Source organism: Azolla caroliniana, unplaced genomic scaffold (genome assembly GCF_043228905.1).
Source record: "Azolla caroliniana isolate FFs.n. ecotype wild unplaced genomic scaffold, voAzoCaro1.0.p SCAF_13, whole genome shotgun sequence".
Lineage (NCBI taxonomy): Eukaryota > Viridiplantae > Streptophyta > Polypodiopsida > Salviniales > Salviniaceae > Azolla > Azolla caroliniana.
In genome coordinates this window covers 19,100,105-19,120,622 of record NW_028230448.1, presented here as the reverse complement: position 1 = coordinate 19,120,622, position 20,518 = coordinate 19,100,105, and the positions used below count along the sequence as shown (strand labels likewise).

At 41.0% G+C, this 20,518-nt stretch overlaps 3 protein-coding genes and 2 non-coding genes across 5 annotated transcripts; 2 read left to right on the top strand and 3 right to left on the bottom strand.

Moving 5' to 3' along the window:
- Positions 1-202: 202 nt before the first annotated feature.
- LOC147856537 (transcription factor MYC2-like) lies at positions 203-2,728 on the top strand. Its single transcript, XM_087329369.1, has one exon. The coding sequence runs from the start codon at positions 267-269 to the stop codon at positions 2,493-2,495; it is 2,229 nt and encodes a 742-aa protein (XP_087185495.1). The 5' UTR covers positions 203-266; the 3' UTR covers positions 2,496-2,728.
- A 1,549-nt stretch (positions 2,729-4,277) lies between these two features.
- Positions 4,278-4,350, bottom strand: TRNAK-CUU (transfer RNA lysine (anticodon CUU)). The gene has a single exon. It is a non-coding gene; the product is annotated as a tRNA-Lys (tRNA).
- Positions 4,351-4,870: 520 nt separating this feature from the next.
- On the bottom strand, positions 4,871-9,801 carry LOC147856535 (cell number regulator 6-like). The gene is made up of 4 exons (XM_087329654.1): positions 9,612-9,801; positions 8,432-8,546; positions 5,423-5,685; positions 4,871-5,314 (listed from the first exon to the last, which is right to left on the bottom strand). The coding sequence occupies exons 1-4, from the start codon at positions 9,720-9,722 to the stop codon at positions 5,093-5,095; spliced, it is 711 nt and encodes a 236-aa protein (XP_087185780.1). The 5' UTR covers positions 9,723-9,801; the 3' UTR covers positions 4,871-5,092.
- Positions 9,802-12,326: 2,525 nt separating this feature from the next.
- TRNAF-GAA (transfer RNA phenylalanine (anticodon GAA)) lies at positions 12,327-12,399 on the top strand. Its single transcript has one exon. It is a non-coding gene; the product is annotated as a tRNA-Phe (tRNA).
- A 793-nt stretch (positions 12,400-13,192) lies between these two features.
- Positions 13,193-15,571, bottom strand: ZKT (protein containing PDZ domain, a K-box domain, and a TPR region). Its single transcript, XM_087329804.1, has 7 exons — positions 15,063-15,571; positions 14,615-14,721; positions 14,174-14,262; positions 13,996-14,072; positions 13,773-13,893; positions 13,563-13,622; positions 13,193-13,447 (listed from the first exon to the last, which is right to left on the bottom strand). Exons 1-7 carry the CDS (start codon positions 15,527-15,529, stop codon positions 13,304-13,306), a joined length of 1,065 nt encoding a protein of 354 aa, XP_087185930.1. The 5' UTR covers positions 15,530-15,571; the 3' UTR covers positions 13,193-13,303.
- Positions 15,572-20,518: the final 4,947 nt, after the last annotated feature.

The following is a 20,518-nucleotide window of genomic DNA, read 5'->3' as shown; positions in this document are numbered from 1 at the left end:
TGTTCCAGTTCCGCCGTCAGTTAGTCTCCCCTGTTCCAGCTCCGCCGTCAGTTAGCCTCCCCTGTTCCAGTTCCGCCGTCAGTTAGCCTCCCCTGTTCCAGCTCCGCCGTCAGTTAGCCTCCCCTGTTCCAGCTTCCTCTGTTCCCTGCCCCGCCCTGTTTTGGATCGAACTGCTCTCTCCTCTCTCTTTCTCTCACATACATAACCTCACACACCTCTTCACCTGCACCTGTTATCTCCTTCTCACCTCTTCCCCCCTCGCCCCAATGGCACAGCACATAGCTGTCTCCCCTTCCATGGATCGTAGCCACTGGGTCGATGACCGTGCCCTGCTCGAGGCCTTCATGGGGGACGTTGTCGAAGCTCAGCATGAGCCAGACATCATCCAGCCACCACCACCACCAACAGCAGAACCTAACCCTAACCCTAACCCTAACCCTAGACCTGGCCTTCATCATCCACCACATGACCTGGCCATTAATCTCCAACACAAACTTCAGGCTGCTGCAGAACATGGCCCTCTGAGCTGGACTTATGCTATCTTCTGGCAGCTTGCATCCACGCAAGAAAGCACCACAGCAGATCCAATCCTCTGCTGGGGGGACGGCTACTTCAATCCTAATTGTAACCCATCTTCTCTTCCTAACCCTAGCCCTTGCGTTAGCTTCTCCTCTCAGACCAGTTCAAAGCAGAGTGAGCGAGACCAACGAAGGAGGAGGGCGGTTCTTCGAGAGCTACAAGCTATGGTGGGAGGTCAAGATTTAGAAGAGCTTGATGCCACGCTTGATGCCGACGTGACCGACACCGAGTGGTTCTTCCTTGTGTCTATGATGAACACATTCTCCATCGGCATAGGAGCTCCAGGCGCCGCTTATGCCACATCTCAGTATATATGGATTTTTGGAGGTCAATACAGCTGCAGGAAACCTAGTCATCCTGCTGATGAGCCGGCTGCTAGTACCTTTCTAGGGCCCTGCCCGAGGGCGGAGTTTGCTCAGCAGTTTGGCATTCATACCATTGTCTGCATTCCCACCATAGCTGGTGTTCTAGAGTTTGGATCCACTGACTATATAACCCCCACACAATCGTTTCTGCACAGGGTCAAAAGCATATTTCCTGATTGTACATGTATAAGCAGTCTGAGTAAGATCGATGTGGACGAGGATACTGCTGTCATCTTCTCCCATCAAAGGAAGTTACTGCATACAGGCTCGGCTGCAGCATATACAAGTCTAGCCAAGGACGCAGCTACGGGTGAGGTCACAAGTTATAGCTGCAGCTTGGAAGCTGAGAGCCGCGGAAGCCGATTCTCTGTTACAGCCACTGCTGATGAGGAGCAGAAGCAATCTGTGGCAGCTAATTGCAGCAACAACGCATCCAAATCTCGACCTCTGCTAGCTGAATCAGGTGAGTTTAACCGCCACATACGCACTGTAACAGGATCTGGACGTAACATACAGATAATACAGCAGCACAAGGTCGTTAAAGATTCTGTAAATCACCATCCTATGAACTGTGATGCGCCAGTAGGGCAGGCACACAACTACTTTGCCTCAGATTCACTTGCGCCATGTGCTTACAACGAGAACTATAAAATTTCAAGCTCATATCGAAATCTAGGGCCTCATAAAAGCCCTGTTGACCATGATGAATATGTAAATGGCAACCATGTTTCCATCGCAGAAAAGCAGACCTCCTATTCGACATGTTTAAATGTGCTGCCTGATTCTGGAGTTGCACTGGAAACGGAAGCAATTGATGGAAACAAAAGCATTGGTCAGAATGTTGTGGTAGAGGAAGTTGAGGTGAAGTTGAAGCCGGTGAAGAAACGGGGAAGGAAGCCTGCAAATGGCAGAGAAGAACCATTGAACCATGTCGAGGCAGAGAGACAGAGGCGAGAGAGGTTGAATCAGCATTTCTATGCATTGAGGTCTGTCGTACCAAATGTGTCCAAGATGGATAAGGCATCATTGCTCGCCGATGCGACATCATATATCCAAGAGCTGAAGAGTAAGATGGGGGACTTAATGTCAGAAAAGAAAGCATTGGTGATGCAAGTGGAAGAATTGTCAAGTAAGATAGGCGATCAATCCTCTGCTTCTTATAAGAAGAAGGCACTTCTCTCCTCGTCTTCTTCTTCTGGTGCGGCAGCAATAGAGGAGCAGAGCCGTCATCCGGTGATCACAAATGACTGGAGTGACAATTGCTGCCCCAGGTGCAAGTTGTCTGTCAATGTCTACTTCCTCGGTGGCAGGAGGGAGGCGCTCATCAAGATCCAGGGTCCAGCCCAGAACCATTGTGTCGTGAAGGTCATGTTGAGGTTACAAGAGTTGCAGCTCAAGGTAACCCAGGCAACCATTTCAACATCACTTGATAATAGATTCATCTACCAAACCTTACTCTGTACTTGGGGAATCGGTGAGGATGGCCCCCCTCCTCATCTCACAGGAACCGAGCTCATTTCTGCACTCTCCAGAGGTGTCTGTACCTGTTAACATATCTATCTACATGTACATGTATATATACAAAGCGCCAAAATGTCTTGCACTACCTGTAGAAAATGTGTTGCGGCTCTTTCCTGCACTTTTGATATTTTTGGAAGCAAACAAACCTAAACTTGGAAAAAGCTTTTGACAGAAAGAGACAATAGTAGGGACAAAGAGCGTGTGATGTTGTGCTAAATGTTATGTTATACAATAACAACTATAGTTTCAAGGCCCCTAGTCTTGATGCTCATTTCTGCACTCTCCAGAGGTGTCTGTACCTGTTAACATATCTATCTATATGTACATGTATATATACAAAGCGCCAAAATGTCTTGCACTACCTGTAGAAAATGTGTTGTAGCTCTTTCCTGCACTTTTGATATTTTTGGAAGCAAACAAACCAAAACTTGGAAAAAGCTTTTGACAGAAAGAGACAATAGTAGGGACAAAGAGCTTGTGATGTGCTAAATGTTATGTTATACAATAACAACTATAGTTTCAAGGCCCCTAGTCTTGATGGTGACTATAATATTTCCTAATCTCGTTCCGAGTGTATGATTGTATGTCCAGATATTGGCAGAGTTTACATATACATACGTATCTGCATGGTGCCCTTGGTAGTATAACAGAGGAATCATGACTGAAATATGTGTGAGGCTTAGACCTGAGAAATCCACTGGACAGACATGCTGATACCACATATGAGACTGTGTACGTACGATGGGATCCCGCCCGGTATAGAAGGTAGCAAGGGTACTATTACCATTAGATTTTCGTTTTGTCTCAGAAGATGTATTTGGATTGAAAATGGATTACACTTTAATGAAATGTCTTTGCCGTAGTACTCATTATGATGCTACCAGCCATATCTGTCAACAGTGACATGATCGATGTAGTGTTGTATCGGATATCTTGGAAAATGTATTTTCACATGTGCCAGAATGCGTTTGTCCTTACATATATGATGAGAGTTACATCAACAAGATTAGAGTAAAGTAGGATGTTTCGAAACGTATATTGTTCACATGCACCGCCATTGTATAGGCACTTTTCCTTGGGTTTGTTTTGTGGAGACTAAAACATATTTCTTCAAGGAATGGCAGGGAGGGTTACAGAAAGAAGAAGGTGCTTGCCTATATTTTGAAGGGTAGATCAATTATATTTGGAGAATGACCGTCAAGCTCACATTAAGTGTGTTATCATATCTCTCACACTTTACGGAGTGAGAGAGATAGAACTTTACACAAATTGGGGTGTTAAGTGCAACCAACCATGGCATGTGATGAGACTCTTGCCTCACATCCAATCGGCTCAATAGCCTAGTCGGATAACAAGGAGATCCTAGGCTCCTAAAAATAGAGGACTCTATATTTAGTGCAGGTATTTCCAATGACCTACCAACCTCTATATATATATATGTATATAAAACAAGGAGATCCTACGCTCAAATAAAGAGAAATTCTTGTTTTAGTTTTTAGTGTTGATGTTCATTGTACGTTTGATATTCATCCATTATTTTATACACTGTACGAAGCATTGCAGTTAAGTCAGAACGCAAGCTAAAGGACAAATGCTACGACCTAGGCCTTTCTGGTGGTGCCACATTTGCCTATATGTGCGTACATACGCTAAGCCACCATGCTTCCAGATTTTAGCTGCCTATCTTTTTCATTTGATGAATATTATAACTTTCCAACTTTAAAAAAGTGGCACAAATAAGTTATCACATTGAATCTATAACTGTGCTCACAAATTAAGGTGAACCTCTGTTTCATTTAAGAGGGCTTTCACCGCCGGCCATGGGGCTCGAACCCATGACCACAAGGTTAAGAGCCTTGCGCTCTACCAACTGAGCTAGGCCGGCTGTACAGTGAAGAACTGTATCTCAACTTACATATTAAAACTTTATACGCTAGGCCTCACCCAAATAAAAGGTTATTTTTTCAGAGATTTTAAGAAATCACTCGAGAATCCATTAGGAGTTATAAGCACACCACGATATAAAGGTAACATTTGACCTTTAATTAATGTAAATTTCTCATATCACAATCCAAGTTATTTTGCAACTCATTGTGAATTTAGCAGAATCTTACTAATGCACCAATGTTTGTCTGTAGCTTTTAAAGCTTAAAAAGCATCTATAGCTTAACTAGCTCTTATATCATTGATTCTTTGCACAAGATCATAAAAGAATATTAACTGTCAGATTAGCTAAACATTGCGTATGCTAATCCACAGCCAGCTTCTATTGTGGATGCTAACCACAAGATCATAAGAGAATATAAACTGTCATATAAGCTAAATTCTTACGTAGTGCGCAGCTTTTAAATCTTACAAAGAATCTTGAAAACTTAATGTTTATGCTTGCCACACAGAAGCACACGTTAAAATTGATGAAATCTCAATTTATATTAAAGATCTAACGACCTGCCCTTTGCATGGTGTAAAAAACACATGTAAGCTTCAAAAAAAAGGGAAAAAAAAGAATATGACGAGCTACTGTAGAGCAGTCAGTAGCAACACTACATTCTTTTGGCACCATAAAAATTCTTAGTCAAGTAGCTGTTTGACATTTATCAAAGAATCTGCAAGATAACTCTGTTAACTCATAGAGCTTGTAATTGCACACTAGTCCCTTCATCCTTGCCATTCACAAGCTCAGGGTTTGGTCCACTAGGCACATGCATTTCTTGTGGTAAAGGTGGGTTTATGATAGTCATGGGAACCACCACATCATCAGAGAGTCTTCCCTGCATTTCACGGTGTTCTTGACATATTGCACACCAATGCATGCAGCAATGCACTAAACAAGGATCGCACGGTGAATCCTGCAGCCGAAAAAAACCTCTTAGAATATGTTATAGAATGGATTCAAGTTTTTACTTACTTCAAGTATGAAAATACAGTTCAAACTAGTAGAGAGCATTTTAATGTACCTGCAAATGATACTTCTTTTGCAACTCTTGCCTGAAGAGCCCTGTGTATATGCCACACATCCACCAGGTAAATAGCAGACCCTCTCCTATCAGGAAAGCTGAATGAGGATCTACTCCATGAAAGGCTAAAGTGGCTGCTGCCACTGCTAGGCCACCTTCTACAAAGACAGCATGGCATGTGCACGGAGTAGTCCAAGGTATGTCTTTCAGCTTTTCTACGTTCCTCCCAAATAGCACGCAGGGGCAGAACAGACCTAGCCAACCTGGAAAAAGAAAGAGTATAAAATGTTCAGTGCATTTTCATACTGACTCAGAAACTATAACAATCCTATAAATGACCCTTTTAGAAATTACAGAAAATCAAGCCCCTCAACAAGTTTGAATATAAAGAATAGATTATGTAACATGATTATGGTGGAGCCACATGAGCATTTTGTTTTAACTTGCTCCATATCCAGACATGTTTTCCAGGCAGAGAAACTTCCCCCATTTTGTTGCCCCATAAACCAACCTTGTTTGGTGAATTTTGCTCATTTCCAAGTTTTCAAAACCTAACGAGTTTGTCCATAAACCAACCTTGTTTGTCCATACTCTATTCTTCCTAACAATCTATTCATGCTCCTAGTACTAATTGCAATATGTGTGACATTTGAGAAGGCTATGGCCATTCCAGCTTGCTGAGAGATTAACCTAATGTGTGGCTAGGATTAATTCCTCAAAGTATTACCTTCATCAGTTCGAACAATAATGTGGATATACTAATAAAATCATCTATAAAAAGAAATTTAAATATTTTAAAATTTATGAAAGAACTTTGCCTGTTGGATGATCTGGAATAGTAGGCCCCTAAACACCATCCAGGCCCACGCCTCTTTTACAAAAATACCCAAGGAGTTCTACCAGACCAAAAAGTACATATAATGACTGGAAAACCAACAAAAGAGCAAAAGAATAAAAGTCCTAACCAGCTAGGAAAGTTTTGCAATGTCCCAAAACCAATTCAACAAGCCCAGCAATAAAGTCTCTATTCTGCATTTCTGCAGTTCCCGTTCTTAAAAAACAGTGTCCCCCAGACCAAAAGTTCAAAATGTTGCACAGTAGTTGGTTTTCATTATTCCAGTCACCATTTCTCCTGTGCTCGACAAATTTTCACAGTAGAAACAGCTCCTTAAATAGACTAATACTGAGAATTGTGGCATCTTTTACTTTATATGCATTAGTCTGCTTTCCATAAGCCAGCAGGAATTCAATTGAATCTTCTTTTTCCTGTAATGCTGGTTTGCCTTCAAATGCTAATTTTCTTTGCTGAAAACCTGATTGGCAGGGGATGTGAGTTCTTTGCCCATCAGAAAAATTACTATTGGAATGGAAAAATAGCGACGACGGCAAATACCCTTATCACAAGCACCCTTTGGGCAAAGCAAGGATGCCCACTCTTCCCCACGCTGTCTGAACTCTACATTGATGAGGTGTGGACTACATCACATGTGGAAAGCAGTAAGAGAGTTGTTAGAATCTTAGATACACCATCCACATTCTTCTATATGCTGATTGCATAATCTTGGTCATTGAATCAAGTTAGTCTTCATATCTACTTTTCTTTGCTGAAAACCTGACTCATAGGGGACTGTCCCCTTTATAAATTTTCTTTTGAAATGTCATTGTGACAGAAGCAGATACTATCATCACAAGCACCATTGGTGTGAAGCAAGGACGCCCCACCCTCTTCAAAATCTAGGTTGACGAGGTGGTGGACTGCATCAGAAATGGATATATCAGGTATACCCATCCTCATTCTTCTTTATACTGATGACATAATCTTGGTCTTTGAATCTCATGCAAGTCTACAACTTCATCTCAATGCTCTAGACGGTTTTTATCGACAAGGATTCACAGTCAACCTAGAAAAGACCGAGGCCATGATCTTCCACACATCTGCAACGACAAATTATCATGACCCTAGCAAGAGGCTATGTTAAAGTAGTGTATTTTCATGTCTATCTAGGAGTACTATTTATGAACACTATTGAGTGCTTATCTATGATCCAAGCCACCAAAGATCTACTCAATTGATGATATGCATCTAGCCACAATAGAACATTATGCACACTTTTAGGAACCTCATACCACAATATGATTATTGAACACCATGATCACCCCCACCCTCATGCATACTGAAGTCATATGGGTATACACTCCTCTGCATCCATGTGTAGACACAAATAGAGCGTCCAGTAGTCAACAAGATATAAAAGCCTCCAATCAACAAGATATCTTCAGAGGAGAACTGGTTGCACCCCCTCATGTTTCAAATTACTTGAGGTTGGCACACCTTGGCATCACATTGTGTCTAAGTAGGAGAATGAAAGTTGGCACATCCCAATGCAATGAAATTGAGAACATATGCCACCTTAGCACAATGCCAAGATAGTTTATTAGAGCAATAGTATTCAATGCATGCATGTTGCAACTTTGCTACACACAGTGTTTTGGCAAGCTCATGGAATGAAATGGAAAACATGCGAAAGAAATTTCCATACTCCGTAATGCTTCTGGAAACCTGAAGTATGATAATGGAGTTTTATGCCCTTCTAAGAGTTTACAAGTGCATATTGAAAATAATGAAAATGTGCTGAAAACGATATCACCCCTCTCCCATAATACTCTTACTCTGTTTCTATTTCTTCTTCCATATATGCTAGTATTGCAGAATAGACTGCTGCAGTTAGGTTTACAGAGGTTGAAGAAACAAATCATGAAGAAGACAAATTTAAAACATAAAAGAGAAACACAATCAGTACAAAAGCATTAATTTTAAGGTCTTGTTTACTCCAATAAATGTAATCATCCTTACACTGCCTTATCATGTATCTTTCTTTCATTACATGGGCATGTTTCTTATACAAGCCAAAATGCTCTATGAGGAAGATGAAGGAATGAAATCAACACATTCAGTGTTAACTAAAATGAAACAGTACCACAGAAACCAATGAAATTTTCTTTACGTACAAGAATCGGAGTCCTCTGTGCAACCACATATGCCCGTTGTCCAAGGTTCATTCGCAGGTGGAGAATAACTTTCTGGAAGCGGCTGACCACATTCTCTGCATTGATGTACAACAAGCTGAAAAACATAGTAAAACATATATGTTACTGAAATCTCCAAACGTAACTGAAAAATCACAAAAATAAGCGTATGCAGAGGTATTAATTATATAAACCAAAAATCAGTTCAGATCCTCCTCAATCCATGTATGAATGTCTTCGTACAATTTATAATAAAGATATAGGGGTTAAAATGATAACCTAGAAATGACATCTTTCTCCTCAGGTGCATATTAAAGAATGGTTACAAATCAAGGCTATTTACAAATTGCGCTGTAGAGCAAAAACTTAATAGTTGGTATAATGCACCGCCGTAGACCATGATGCCACCTTTTGATCAGAACACAGGTGATAATCTAGGAGAAACAATGACTTTTTTATATGCACAAGTATTTCTTTCCTACGGATGGCTAAAGCCTACGATATGACTATGTGACTTCCAAATTCATCAAATATTCAGTATGTAACAAATTCGTCTGAATGGACATCATTTCTTAAGCTGCCCAATATACATCTGCAGTCAATCAAGATGAATTTCCTGAAAATTCCATCTTATATGAACTACATCATGCCTTTTAAGTATCGAATCCTAACTTTGAAAATATGTGTATATGCTCTTTCAATTGTGGTCCTAGATTAGTTCCTCAATACAGGATTTTTAACATCAGGGCGGGAGTTTTGTTGTCTCATCTGAATGCATGTAGAGAAAAATTTCACCAAAAACGATGATTCAATGTACTGTAGGATTGAAAGAAATGAAAAGTCTAGGGCACAAATGCATCCTCGCTGATAACCTCAATGCATAAAGTGGTCTGCTACTTTTTCTGAGTACGTTCTTTGAGGAAAGAGTAATCCAGATCACGTCCGACAACGTTGTAGAGTAGATCGTAACTACAAAAGGTAAAACATGTTTCTTTTCTAGATCAGATCTAAGCATTTCGTGCATCCAAGCTTTCAATGAGAAGGATCTATTCATTTCCTAAACCAGAATCTAGGCAACAGAACCCCAGAAACATATATTTCGTACGCAGAGAGGATCAAAACAATGTTAGGGGAATCAAAACAAAAATCAGAAGTATGCGACCTCGGAGACGGCAACAGGCTGGTTGAGCTCTCCCGGGGTGATCTCCTCCTGCAGAACTTCCTGCTCCTTGCCGAGCTTGACGTAGCGAGAAGGATGGCCGTCGTCGGCCATGGCTTACAGTGTGTGTGTGTGTGTGTGTGTGTGTGTGTGTGTGAGGAAGGGGCCAAATGGCATGTCTTTCTTTGTGACTCTGTAAATCCTGAGGAATAGTAGCAGCAGCTTAATTGCTTGATTAAAGTCAAAAATAAAGTCATAGTTTTGTTTTCAATTTGGGGGCCATGGTTTCCCATCCGGCCAGGCGCCCAACATCGTGTTTTTTGTCCGTCTGCCACCGCCCTCGTCTCCATCGCGTCTCTAGGGCTTTTCTCTTTTTGCTTACAAGGAATCGGCAACAGTTTTGGGATGGGTCAAGCTGAACCGAACCAATTTGGGCCAAACCGGTCAAGGCTTAATCAGCTTGGCCAAACTTGTAAGTTGGTTTAGTACAAGTCCAATCCGGTTAAGTCGAAACCGAACCATTGTTGATTCCTATTGCTTACCTCGTTTCAACTTACCCGCAAATAATGGGGATCCATCGCTCTTCAGACGTCTCATCTTCGAGTCAAGATCACTCCCCAAGCAGAACATGAACCTCCCCAGCTAGCCAGCCAACCATCGGAGCATAGACATGAAGACATAAAATAACACTTGCTTTATCACTAGACCATCATTTCTAAACGATAGCTTGTGAATATAAGACACATAATCGATCGATTGATCACCTTTGGGCTTTCTTTTCCTCAAGTGGACCACCACCACATGGAAAGACTCAAGAGGAAGTTCCCTTAACCATGACCATGTCAAACATGTTGAGGATTTGTTTACACACCCAACAAGGTTTGAACCCCACAACTTGTAGGCTCACTTCATTATTGCCCCCCAAAGAACCACTCTCTCACTAAATGGAATATGAGATTGGCATCTTATTTCCAACAAGTGTCCATCATCATACACATGGGGTGAAGTGTCATGTAATCTAAACCAATCTCTTTTTTCAATCAACATATAATACATGTGATCGATGGGCATTCATGAGTACATATGAGTATTTTTCTATTAAATAATGAATGTTTCAAGGATCTTGTGTGTGCCACAAAAACATTAAAGGAGTAGAAGTGTCTCTGTTCCCTTAACAACCCACCATCACTACCCCAATAGAAGTGCCACAACGAAAAACAATGTTGTATGGAACCATAAGGAGCTAAAATGATCTTAGCTATCGGTCCCGTTAATTCTTCCATATGTTACATACCTATTTGCTAGATTGGATGTGGTCCTCTTTGAGGTGAATGCTTATTTAATCATTGATCCACAAGTAATTATTGATAAATGTACTCAACATTACACACATCTTCTATGTCTTGAAGTCTTGCATGACAATAAACCAAGATAGTCACAATTAATGTTATTTATATCAATCCATAAGATGGTTGGACATTAGGTTGTGATAACTTTGGAAGAAGATATAAATGAAAATGAGGTGATATGTATGCTCTCACGTTTTTCTCATGATAAAAACATAGATTCGGTTTAAGGCTTTTGTTGAGGAACTCAAATATTCTGTTGGGGTGTTATATCAAGAAGTTTGGAGTTTTGGTAAGATGATTGATTCAATGAAAGTTGGTTTCATTAAACTTCTATCTAAAATTGCCTCTTTTGTTTTCCTTTTCCATTAGGGCCGCACATTAACATGGTCATGCTTGTGCTTGTACAATGCAATGAAAAAAACTTTGATACCATGGTCAAACATGCTTGGCCCCTAGGTTATGTTATTACTATTAGTGATGATGTCTCTTTCTCAAAGTTTGACTTGGATATCTATATAAATTTTGTACACTGAAAATCATAGGGTTGAGTGTTTTGTTCCTAGTTCAAAGTGGTACAGGAAATAATGATTTCCTTGATTTCAAACTTGTCATTTTCTTTTCATTGCTACCATGGACAATGAAATAACTTGATCAATTGGCTCTTGCACTTAAGTTTACATTATGAAAGAAAGGGTGGTGGAACCTAAACATGACTTGGGTTAGTTTCATTGAGATATTGATTCAATATAGATATCAATTAAATCATATGGTTGGTTAGCATTACCAATATTTTGGAAATCTCCATTTGCAATACCAATTTAATTTTCTTGTATTGTTGGGTTGTCATAAACATATCTTCCGTGACAAGTATGAATTATAGACATTAGATAATGAATTATTGCAACGACAATCATTGGAAATTATGGATATAATGCAAGGATAGGAGTGCAAAGATGCACTCCTATCCTAAAAATCTATCAAAAGGAAGCCACAAGCCCAAGTTCATTTGTATGAAGAAGCTTGGATTGGTTGTGTAAAATGCTATTTTAGTGTCATGCATGAAGGTTATGGCATTTTATATTGTGCAAGGTGGGTTTCATGTTGTAGATCTTGGATATGATCATATTTGGTGATGATTATTTGCATTCCCTCTTCTTTGTGGTTCAATTTAGGAATTAACCAATGTGTACAATGATGGCAATACAAAATGTGGAAGGAGCAATCTCAAGTGTGATTGATAGTGAAGTGATATTATGGTAAAATCATTTTTGCCAGCAATCTACTTCCCCCGTAACGTACTACACATAAGATTTCATCTTCCTTTTAATATGTAGACAAATACAATTTTATATTCAACTATGAATATCAAGCGGGGATAGCTCAGTTGGGAGAGCGTCAGACTGAAGATCTGAAGGTCGCGTGTTCGATCCACGCTCACCGCATTTTCCCCTCTCTCACATTCGTTACGTCGTGCTGCTATCGATACGTAGAAAATGCGTCGTCCATGTTATTTTGAACGGTAGTTACTAAGTATGTTTCAGAAATTTCAGTTGCTTCTTTTGTTTCATAACACTTACATTACTTGAAAGAAACCTCATATTACATGGCTGGGTTCTAATATGTAGTAAAGCTTTCGTCAAGTGAATAAATGGGTTTGATACATTAGGAACAGTGAATGAATGGGTTTGATGCATTAGGAACAGTGAATGAATGGGTTTGATACACAGTGAATGAATGAGTTTGATGATACATTAGGAACGATACTCCCCGACCTCTTTGGAAACAAATCTTCTAGAGCATTACCTAAAGAGATAACCGATTGGAGGGTCGGTCCAACTCATTTGTTTCTCTCTTTATGGGGTATATAACGTTGATTATTTAACACTTCCCTAAAACATTATAATCTTCGCTTCCTCGTGTAATCCTTTGAAGTCGTCATTCTGATTGAAAGAGGCAACCTTTTTAATGTCATCGAAGTGGTAAGCTTTTTTAATGTTGGATTTTTAACCTCTACTTGGATGCATAATTTTGCATCTGGTTTATGCTAGATTGAGGTTGCCAGAGTTTGAAGTACTTTTGAGGTCAATGCGATAATTAAATTTCCAAGATTTTTCGCTCTTATCTGACTATTGCATGCATAAACTAAGGGCGAGAAATTTTGTTATAGATCCTTTGAATTCCCGGTCCGCATCAAGCTACATTACTGGGAGGATAATGGAGATTCAATACGCCCGACGATGAAAATGTTTATTTTTTTATCTTTCCAGTTACAATATTGTACAAAAATTGGATAACATAAAAACATGGCATTACTGCTATCAAGTACAGAGGCCCCCTCTCCTCCCCTCATTTCTTGCCAAAAATGCCAAACACATTTTTCAAGGCATTGAGTGCATTTTCATTGATAAAAGGTTCATCGAACCTATCGATCATTGGCTTGAACTTTGGAGAATTTCTGATATTGGCAAGATCTGGATCGGTTCGAACTGTCTGCGAAACAGCATACCACACACTATATATATAAATAACTAGATCTTTTTTACATGAAGTGAACTACTAACTAGAACAAAAAACATCCGAAACACAACGTGTTCACGCAACATACCTTATAATCTTCAAATCCAGCCTCCAATGCAGCTTCAAGGGCAGATAAACCCGCCTCCACCTGCAAATGCATGGTAAATATATGGAAAAATTATGAAGGAAATACACACAAGCCTGTATCACATATGCAATGCTGACCCTAAGCTTTGTTCTCACAAACTCACACACACATCCACTGGTATATATTTTTAACTTAAGGTAGGTTATCTACCTCATTGAGTTTGGAGTAACAGCAAGCCACATTGTAGTTTGCAACAGCTTCCTCGTTATATTCAGGCTTAGCGCCTAGCACTGAATCAAATTTTTCGAGTGCTTCCTTATACTGTCCAGCTCTTAAGAGATTGCAAACAAGAAAAATATCCGGATTTCAGTAACCTCACTCATTTACGGTTTCCTCATTCACATGAAAGTTTTGAAAAGTAGTGTCAATTTACTTGTATAGCTTAAGCCCCTCCTCTAGGTCTTCTTCTCTTTGCTTTTTCAGCTCCATCTTACGCAGATAATTCTTAATCTAGTTTTTAAAACAAATCAATGTGTTAATTGAACCAAAGGTGAACCCATGGGGCCATCAGTAACTAATTGAAAGAGTCTGCCCTTCTCCATGAGAGATACCTGTATTTCCCGGACAGCCTCCCCAATGAAGCCAGCATTTCTCTCCGCCGCAACTAAATCACGAGGAACTGCAGCATCCTCACGTTCTCCTACACATCACAAATCCCGTTTGTCAGTCCAGATGCCTTCACATAATCCTGATATTCATCTGTTTTCTAATGGCCCTAGCCCAGGTAAATGAAGCATATCTTGGCCTTTAATCTCACTCATTGCAATTCTGAAGAATGATTGTGATGAGAATAAATCACATGTGTGACAAAAGTAAAGCCTGATTACAATGTGCATGAATGACATGATTTATCGATGTCACAAGAGTGAAGCATGATTGCAATATGGATGTGCCATGAATCTTTGCTTTCACTGCTGTGAAGCATGATTGTGATGTTTCTTAAAATGTTAAGGTGTCAGAATAGAAAAGGAGATAGTTAAAGGAGCAACAACCAAAACGCCTCTCCATTTTCATCACAAGCGTTCCGATTCGTTGCCGAATGGTGTACATGGTCTGACCATATGCAGCTGCTGGCCACATTTCAGTTCCGAACACGGCGCTGTAACAATGCAAGTTTAGTGACCATTAAACATCCAAATGATCAAATCTAAGACACAAAAACCAAGCAAATGATTGAAGCATGTGTTCATGTTGAGATAAAGTTCATGGTCCAATCCCAATCAATACATATGAATAAGGCAAGTTTATTCAATTGATCGGTGGTCACAACCCTGTTAGGACCAAGCTCAATCAAGGCCATTGAAATCTTTCATGACTCAAATCAATTCTATAAGACGAGAAGACTACAAAGTATTGACAACCAAGTTATAGGCATAGGAAAACCTGGTTTAGGGGGGGATCAGATAGAAACCCCACTACGTTTGAGGAGATTTCATTTACCTGGTTGCTAGGACCCTATCCCCGGGAGTGAACTGCTTGGTTTTGTCAGCACTGCCACCAGGAGCAATGGCATCAATGTAGACACCGCCGTCTTGGCCTTTGTAGAACTTGAGGCCAATGGGTTTCTCCAACTCCACTTCATACTCCTCATATTTGGTGGGAGTGTCAGAAGAAGCTGCACCTGCACCTGCACCGTCGCCACCGCTTGCAGCAGCGGAAGCCCTAAATTTAGTGAATCTCGAAAGAGGGGTATGGGTGGACGAGATAGGGGCGGTGGAAGCTACAGGATGATGACCACGGCCACTGCTATGAAGATGATGGCGATGGCTACTGCTGGGGAAGCAGCAAGTGGTGGGGATGTCTGATTTAAGGGTGGTTAGGGTTGGATCATCACTGACTCGATTGAGAGCAGCAGAGGAGGTAGCAGAGTTGAAGATTAAGGGTGAAAGGCGAATGGAGCCAGGCATGATGATGCTCTCTCGCGATCACCCCACCCTGCCTCTTCTCCGTCTCTCGTCTCTCGTCTCTCTGCCCCTGTCTCTCTGTCTCTATCTCTGTGTGTGTGTGTCTCTCTCTGTCTCTCTCTGTCTCTCTCTGTGTCTCTCTCTCTCTCTCTCTCACACACACACACACACACAGAGGAACAGGGGAGGCACCTCATCCCTTTGCAAGCATTTGGACCTCTCATTGTGTCCTTCTGAGAATCCACGTGGCAGAAGCTAGTTTTGGCCACGTGTCAGCATGATCCCAGAAGGGGGAGAGGCAACCAATGTGTGTATAGGCTCTCTCGACCATCCCAATCGATATGCAAGCAAGCCATTGGACACTTTGTAGATGTTTTGAACCGATTCACGACCATAACACATGCGGACCCAAGCCGAGCTCGTGAGTCGGTGTCGGTCACAGGGAGGCGCAAATTTGACCTATTATGAGGCCATGATTGGCCAAATTTGACATGTGAGGCTAATCAACATAAGCAAACGATTGATATATTAAGGACAAGAATGGCCCAACCACATTCGCCACCCCCTAGCAAAGGACATGAGATCGACATAAAACACCATCAGTTTCCCATACCACCGAATTTTTACCTTACGTTATGCCTTGCTCATTGAAATAACAAATCCAAAGAAGAGATCATAATCTTACCAATAGAGTCTCAACAACATCGCAATATGTTGCTATTAAGGAGGTAGCTAGTTTCATTTATGTATATAGCTCAACAACTAAGGCTCCTCAACCACAATGTGTCCCACATGTCATAGGTCCGTATAGGTTTGTCCCAATTCCTAGAATAACCGGTTTCCCAACTATTCTACCCTTAAATCATTAAAAATAATTGTAGAAACACTTCGTAAGGTGATGCCTATAACATTATTTTTGTATGTGGCATCCTTCGTAAGTATCTTTTGTAGCTAGGTTTTTGTAAGGATAATACCTTCTTTTCTAGGGATTTTGTCATCGTGTTGGCTCATTATTGGGAGCATCGTCACTAGGGCCTTTGTTGTTGGGTTGGCTCATTTCTAGGCTAGCTCGTCCTTGAGACATTTGTTGTCGGGCCTTGTAGGTAAGTTTTGGTGGTACACTAATATAGTTATTTGAAAGTTTGCTAACTCAAGGTTCATGAGAAGATTCCAAATAAAATACCCAAGGGTTCAAATACACAGAACCCAATGAGGCTAAAGTCATGTTCATGTTATGCATGGAACCTCCATAAACTAAAAAACACATCCAACGCTTTGTGGGTTATTATTGTTAGTTCATATAGAAAGATGGTCTCTTTAGCTTGAGATGAGTGCTATCGTAGATACCTTTGATAAGTAAATAAGAATCAATGTATGTTGGAACTTATGTAGGTACCTTTGGTAAGTACACAATATGTAGCTTTGTAGGTAGGTTCCCTCGTTGCCAGGGCGTTTATCATCGGGTCGGCTTATCCTAGGAGCTTCATCATAAGGCCTTTAATGTTGGCATGTTGGTATTGGTTGTATGGCGGGGAACAAATACTTTGCGATAAATAAGATATATATGTAAAACCCTAAACTATAGGATAACGGTCACTTGAATGTAAATATGGGAATGTTAATATTTAGGATTACAATATATATCAATCACTTGAACTGGGATGTGATTTGGGTGTAAGGTCACCACCCAAGTTTAAGAGGAAGGTTGGTGAGAAAAGAATCTTTTTATGAGAGCGGCCAATCAATGTAGCCTTTCCCTCCTTTTTTCTACATAAACCTTAGTTTAGGGTTTTGACTATTGTTGTTCTTTTAGTTATTATTTAGAGCTTTTAATTACAAGGCAACCCTTAGCCCTAAGATTAGTCTTTGAGGAAGGATAACCATTTTCTACTCTCACCTATTACTAACACTCATTGCACAATTTGAATGTTGATGATAGTTGACAATGTGAATGCATAAGTGTCAGGTATTTGACTTTCCATTCCATTACTAATACTCCTCGCACTATCTAAATGTTGATTATGGTTGACAATGGGAATGCATGAGTGTTGGATATTTGATTCTCCCACTATTTGTTGGCTGATGTGGAGCTACAATCTCGACACCCCCATTACAAATCACAATAGCTATTGGCTTGTCCCTAAAAGCTTTGTTATTAGGCCTTTTTGGTAGTCTTGTAGGTAAAAAATGCCAAGAACTTTGAAAAAAGTGATTGTGGTAATGAGGTTGTGGCCTGTTGTAAGTGTATTGGTGCACTTATTCCAAATAGTCATTGCACCTAAAAATTCACAAGCAAATTTTTAATTTGTAGTTCTGTTTCAGTGACCATACCAAAAGTTGTCTTACTCGGGTTTTCTCGTTGAGAATCACTTTAAGGTAAGTGTGTCGGAACCTACCACCATGTAACCTTGTGTTGGCAAGATTGGGTGAGTGTCAATCACTCTTAAGCTATTAACACCCAGAGACTCAATAGAGCAATGATACAAAAGATTAGTAGTGATTGTCACTTGTAACAACGACGTTTGACCCCATAAACACCAATCAATCCGCGGTTGTTCTCATGTTTGTAGAGGTAAGGAACCTTGCATCAATGCAATATTTTGTAGTTGTTGCCAGATAAACCCATAATTAGGTGGGATGCGTAATAATTCTCTCTCTCTCTCTCTCTCTCAATAAATCAATGTTTGTTATTAAAACAATATGATAATACAACCCTTGCTATCTTCACTATTTCATAAATAGTGATAGTGCAAGGGGAACCCTCTCAAGTGTTGTGAAGTCTATCTCCTCTTGGGACAATGTCCCCATACAACATAGTTGTGAAAATTGCCAAATTAACTTCCCTTTCATCATACAGAGTTGTTGTGTTACCCCATGAAGTCCATCAAACAAGAACCCATTTCTCATGGTCCAATTAAACCACATCCCCCAATATCTAAGGTAGTCAAACACAATCTTATATGATGGTGCGAGCATATCTTTATCCTCATCACTAAAAACCCACTTATAAGGTGACAAAATATTTCCTAAAATCGATGCCCAATTTTGTGATATAATCACCCAAATGGCTTTAGCAATTGGACATGTAATGAACATATGTCTGGCGTCTTCTTCAACCACTATATAGAAAAAACATGTCCCATTCGAAATATGTCTTCGTTTTAAGGCCATGTGAAATATATCTATCTATCTATCTATCTATCTATCTATATATCTCATGCATGCACACACACACACACACACACACCAAGAGTTTCCTTAGTAGGCGTCACATATAAGGTGAAATGTTGATTTGGTTTGTTAGGTCAAATTTGGCCTCATCATGGACGATAAAATATATATTCTATTTCTTCTTCTTCTTCTTCTTCTCTCTCTCTCTCTCTCTCTCTCTCTCTCTCTCTCTCTCCTTATTGCAATAGTACCGGATTGCTTATTGCAAATGGTGTTTCCTTATGGCCCAATACTAACGGCTTTACATGTAGAAAACATAATGGAAATAGTGTGATTGACTATGTGCTACTTTCCGAAGGTATTTTGGATCGTATACATAAATTCTCACTGGGGGAATGGACACCGGAATTCGATCATAGGAATTTATGTATTGATCTCTGTTGAGCGGCAAGCTCAACTGGAGCCGGATCGGCGGAATAAGCCTGAGCCGGCAAGCGAGATGGATCGGTAAGCCGTGAGCAACCGAGCCGGCAAGCAACAGAGCCGATGAGCTGGGGAGCCGGTTAGCCGGATCCAATCAGTAACCGGAAGCCTAGTATTAGTGTAGACTACTAGGCAATTATAGTCTCGTAGTAAGTGTCAGATGCTCGTGTGAGCATTGAAGTAAGCGGTACTTCTGTCAGTCCCACGAGGACTTGTATAAATAATGCTACTGAGCATAGTTGTATGTACATAGTGTTTTTATCGTTTTTGAATGTAGACTTGAAGTTCTGCTCTCTCTATCTCTCCTGTGTACTTTGTGTATTCCCTACCTTCTCTATTTTCTAACGCTTCCGCAAGTAATCGTTTACATAGTATCAGAGCGCGAGGGTTGAGAACCTCCTCTACAACCGACAAACGCTTGAAAGCAAACCCTAATAGGTCGTAAAACAACAGACAGAGAAGTGATGGATAGAGGGATGGCTAGCTCGCTCCCTGTGGAGAAACTCGACAGATCCAACTATGCATCTTGGTCGTATAAGATGCACCAGTACTGCTTGGGCATGGCCATTGGAGTTTCGTCGAAGGAGCCAACGAAACAACACCTGATGCGGCACATAAGGACTTCCCAGTGTGGGAACAATCGGCAAGCAGAGTGATGTACTGCTTCGCGTCCAGTGTCGGAGACCAGTTGCTGAGCCACATCTGAGACGCCAAGACACCGAAGGAGGCTTGGGGGAACCTGAAGAAGGTTTTTGCTGCGAGCACTACAACCCAGAAGCTGCAACTCCGATAGGAGTTGAGCAATGTCCGACAGAAGGACATGTCGGTGGTGGATTACACGGCCCGGATCAAAGAGATCTGTGACTCGCTTGCCTCTATCAACGTTATCGTAGAGGAAGACAAGATGGTACATATCTGTCTTGGGGGCCTGGCGTCTAAGTTCAGAGCGTTCCGAACGGCGGTGTGTACAAGGGAGAATACACCGTCATTTTTCGACTTACAGCCGATGCTCCTTGTAGAGGAGAACCACGTTGGTGCGTCAACTAGCGCACCCATTGACAACCGGATGTTGTACACGGAAGTGGATCGGTCCCGTGGGCGTGGTGGACGAGGCGGGTCGGCACGCAATGGAAGCGGCCGGCAAGACCAGGAACAAAGGCACAGAGAACGTGCTGACAGTAGTTCCGGATCCTCCGGGAGCAGGGGGAGTCATGGCGGCACCGGAAGACGGCAAGAGAAGACTGCAACGGTATGCTGGTACTGTGGCAAAAAGGGCCACAGAGAGAGCGAGTGCTGGAGAAAACGCGTCGATTCGGACAAATCCGGATCTGGCAAGGC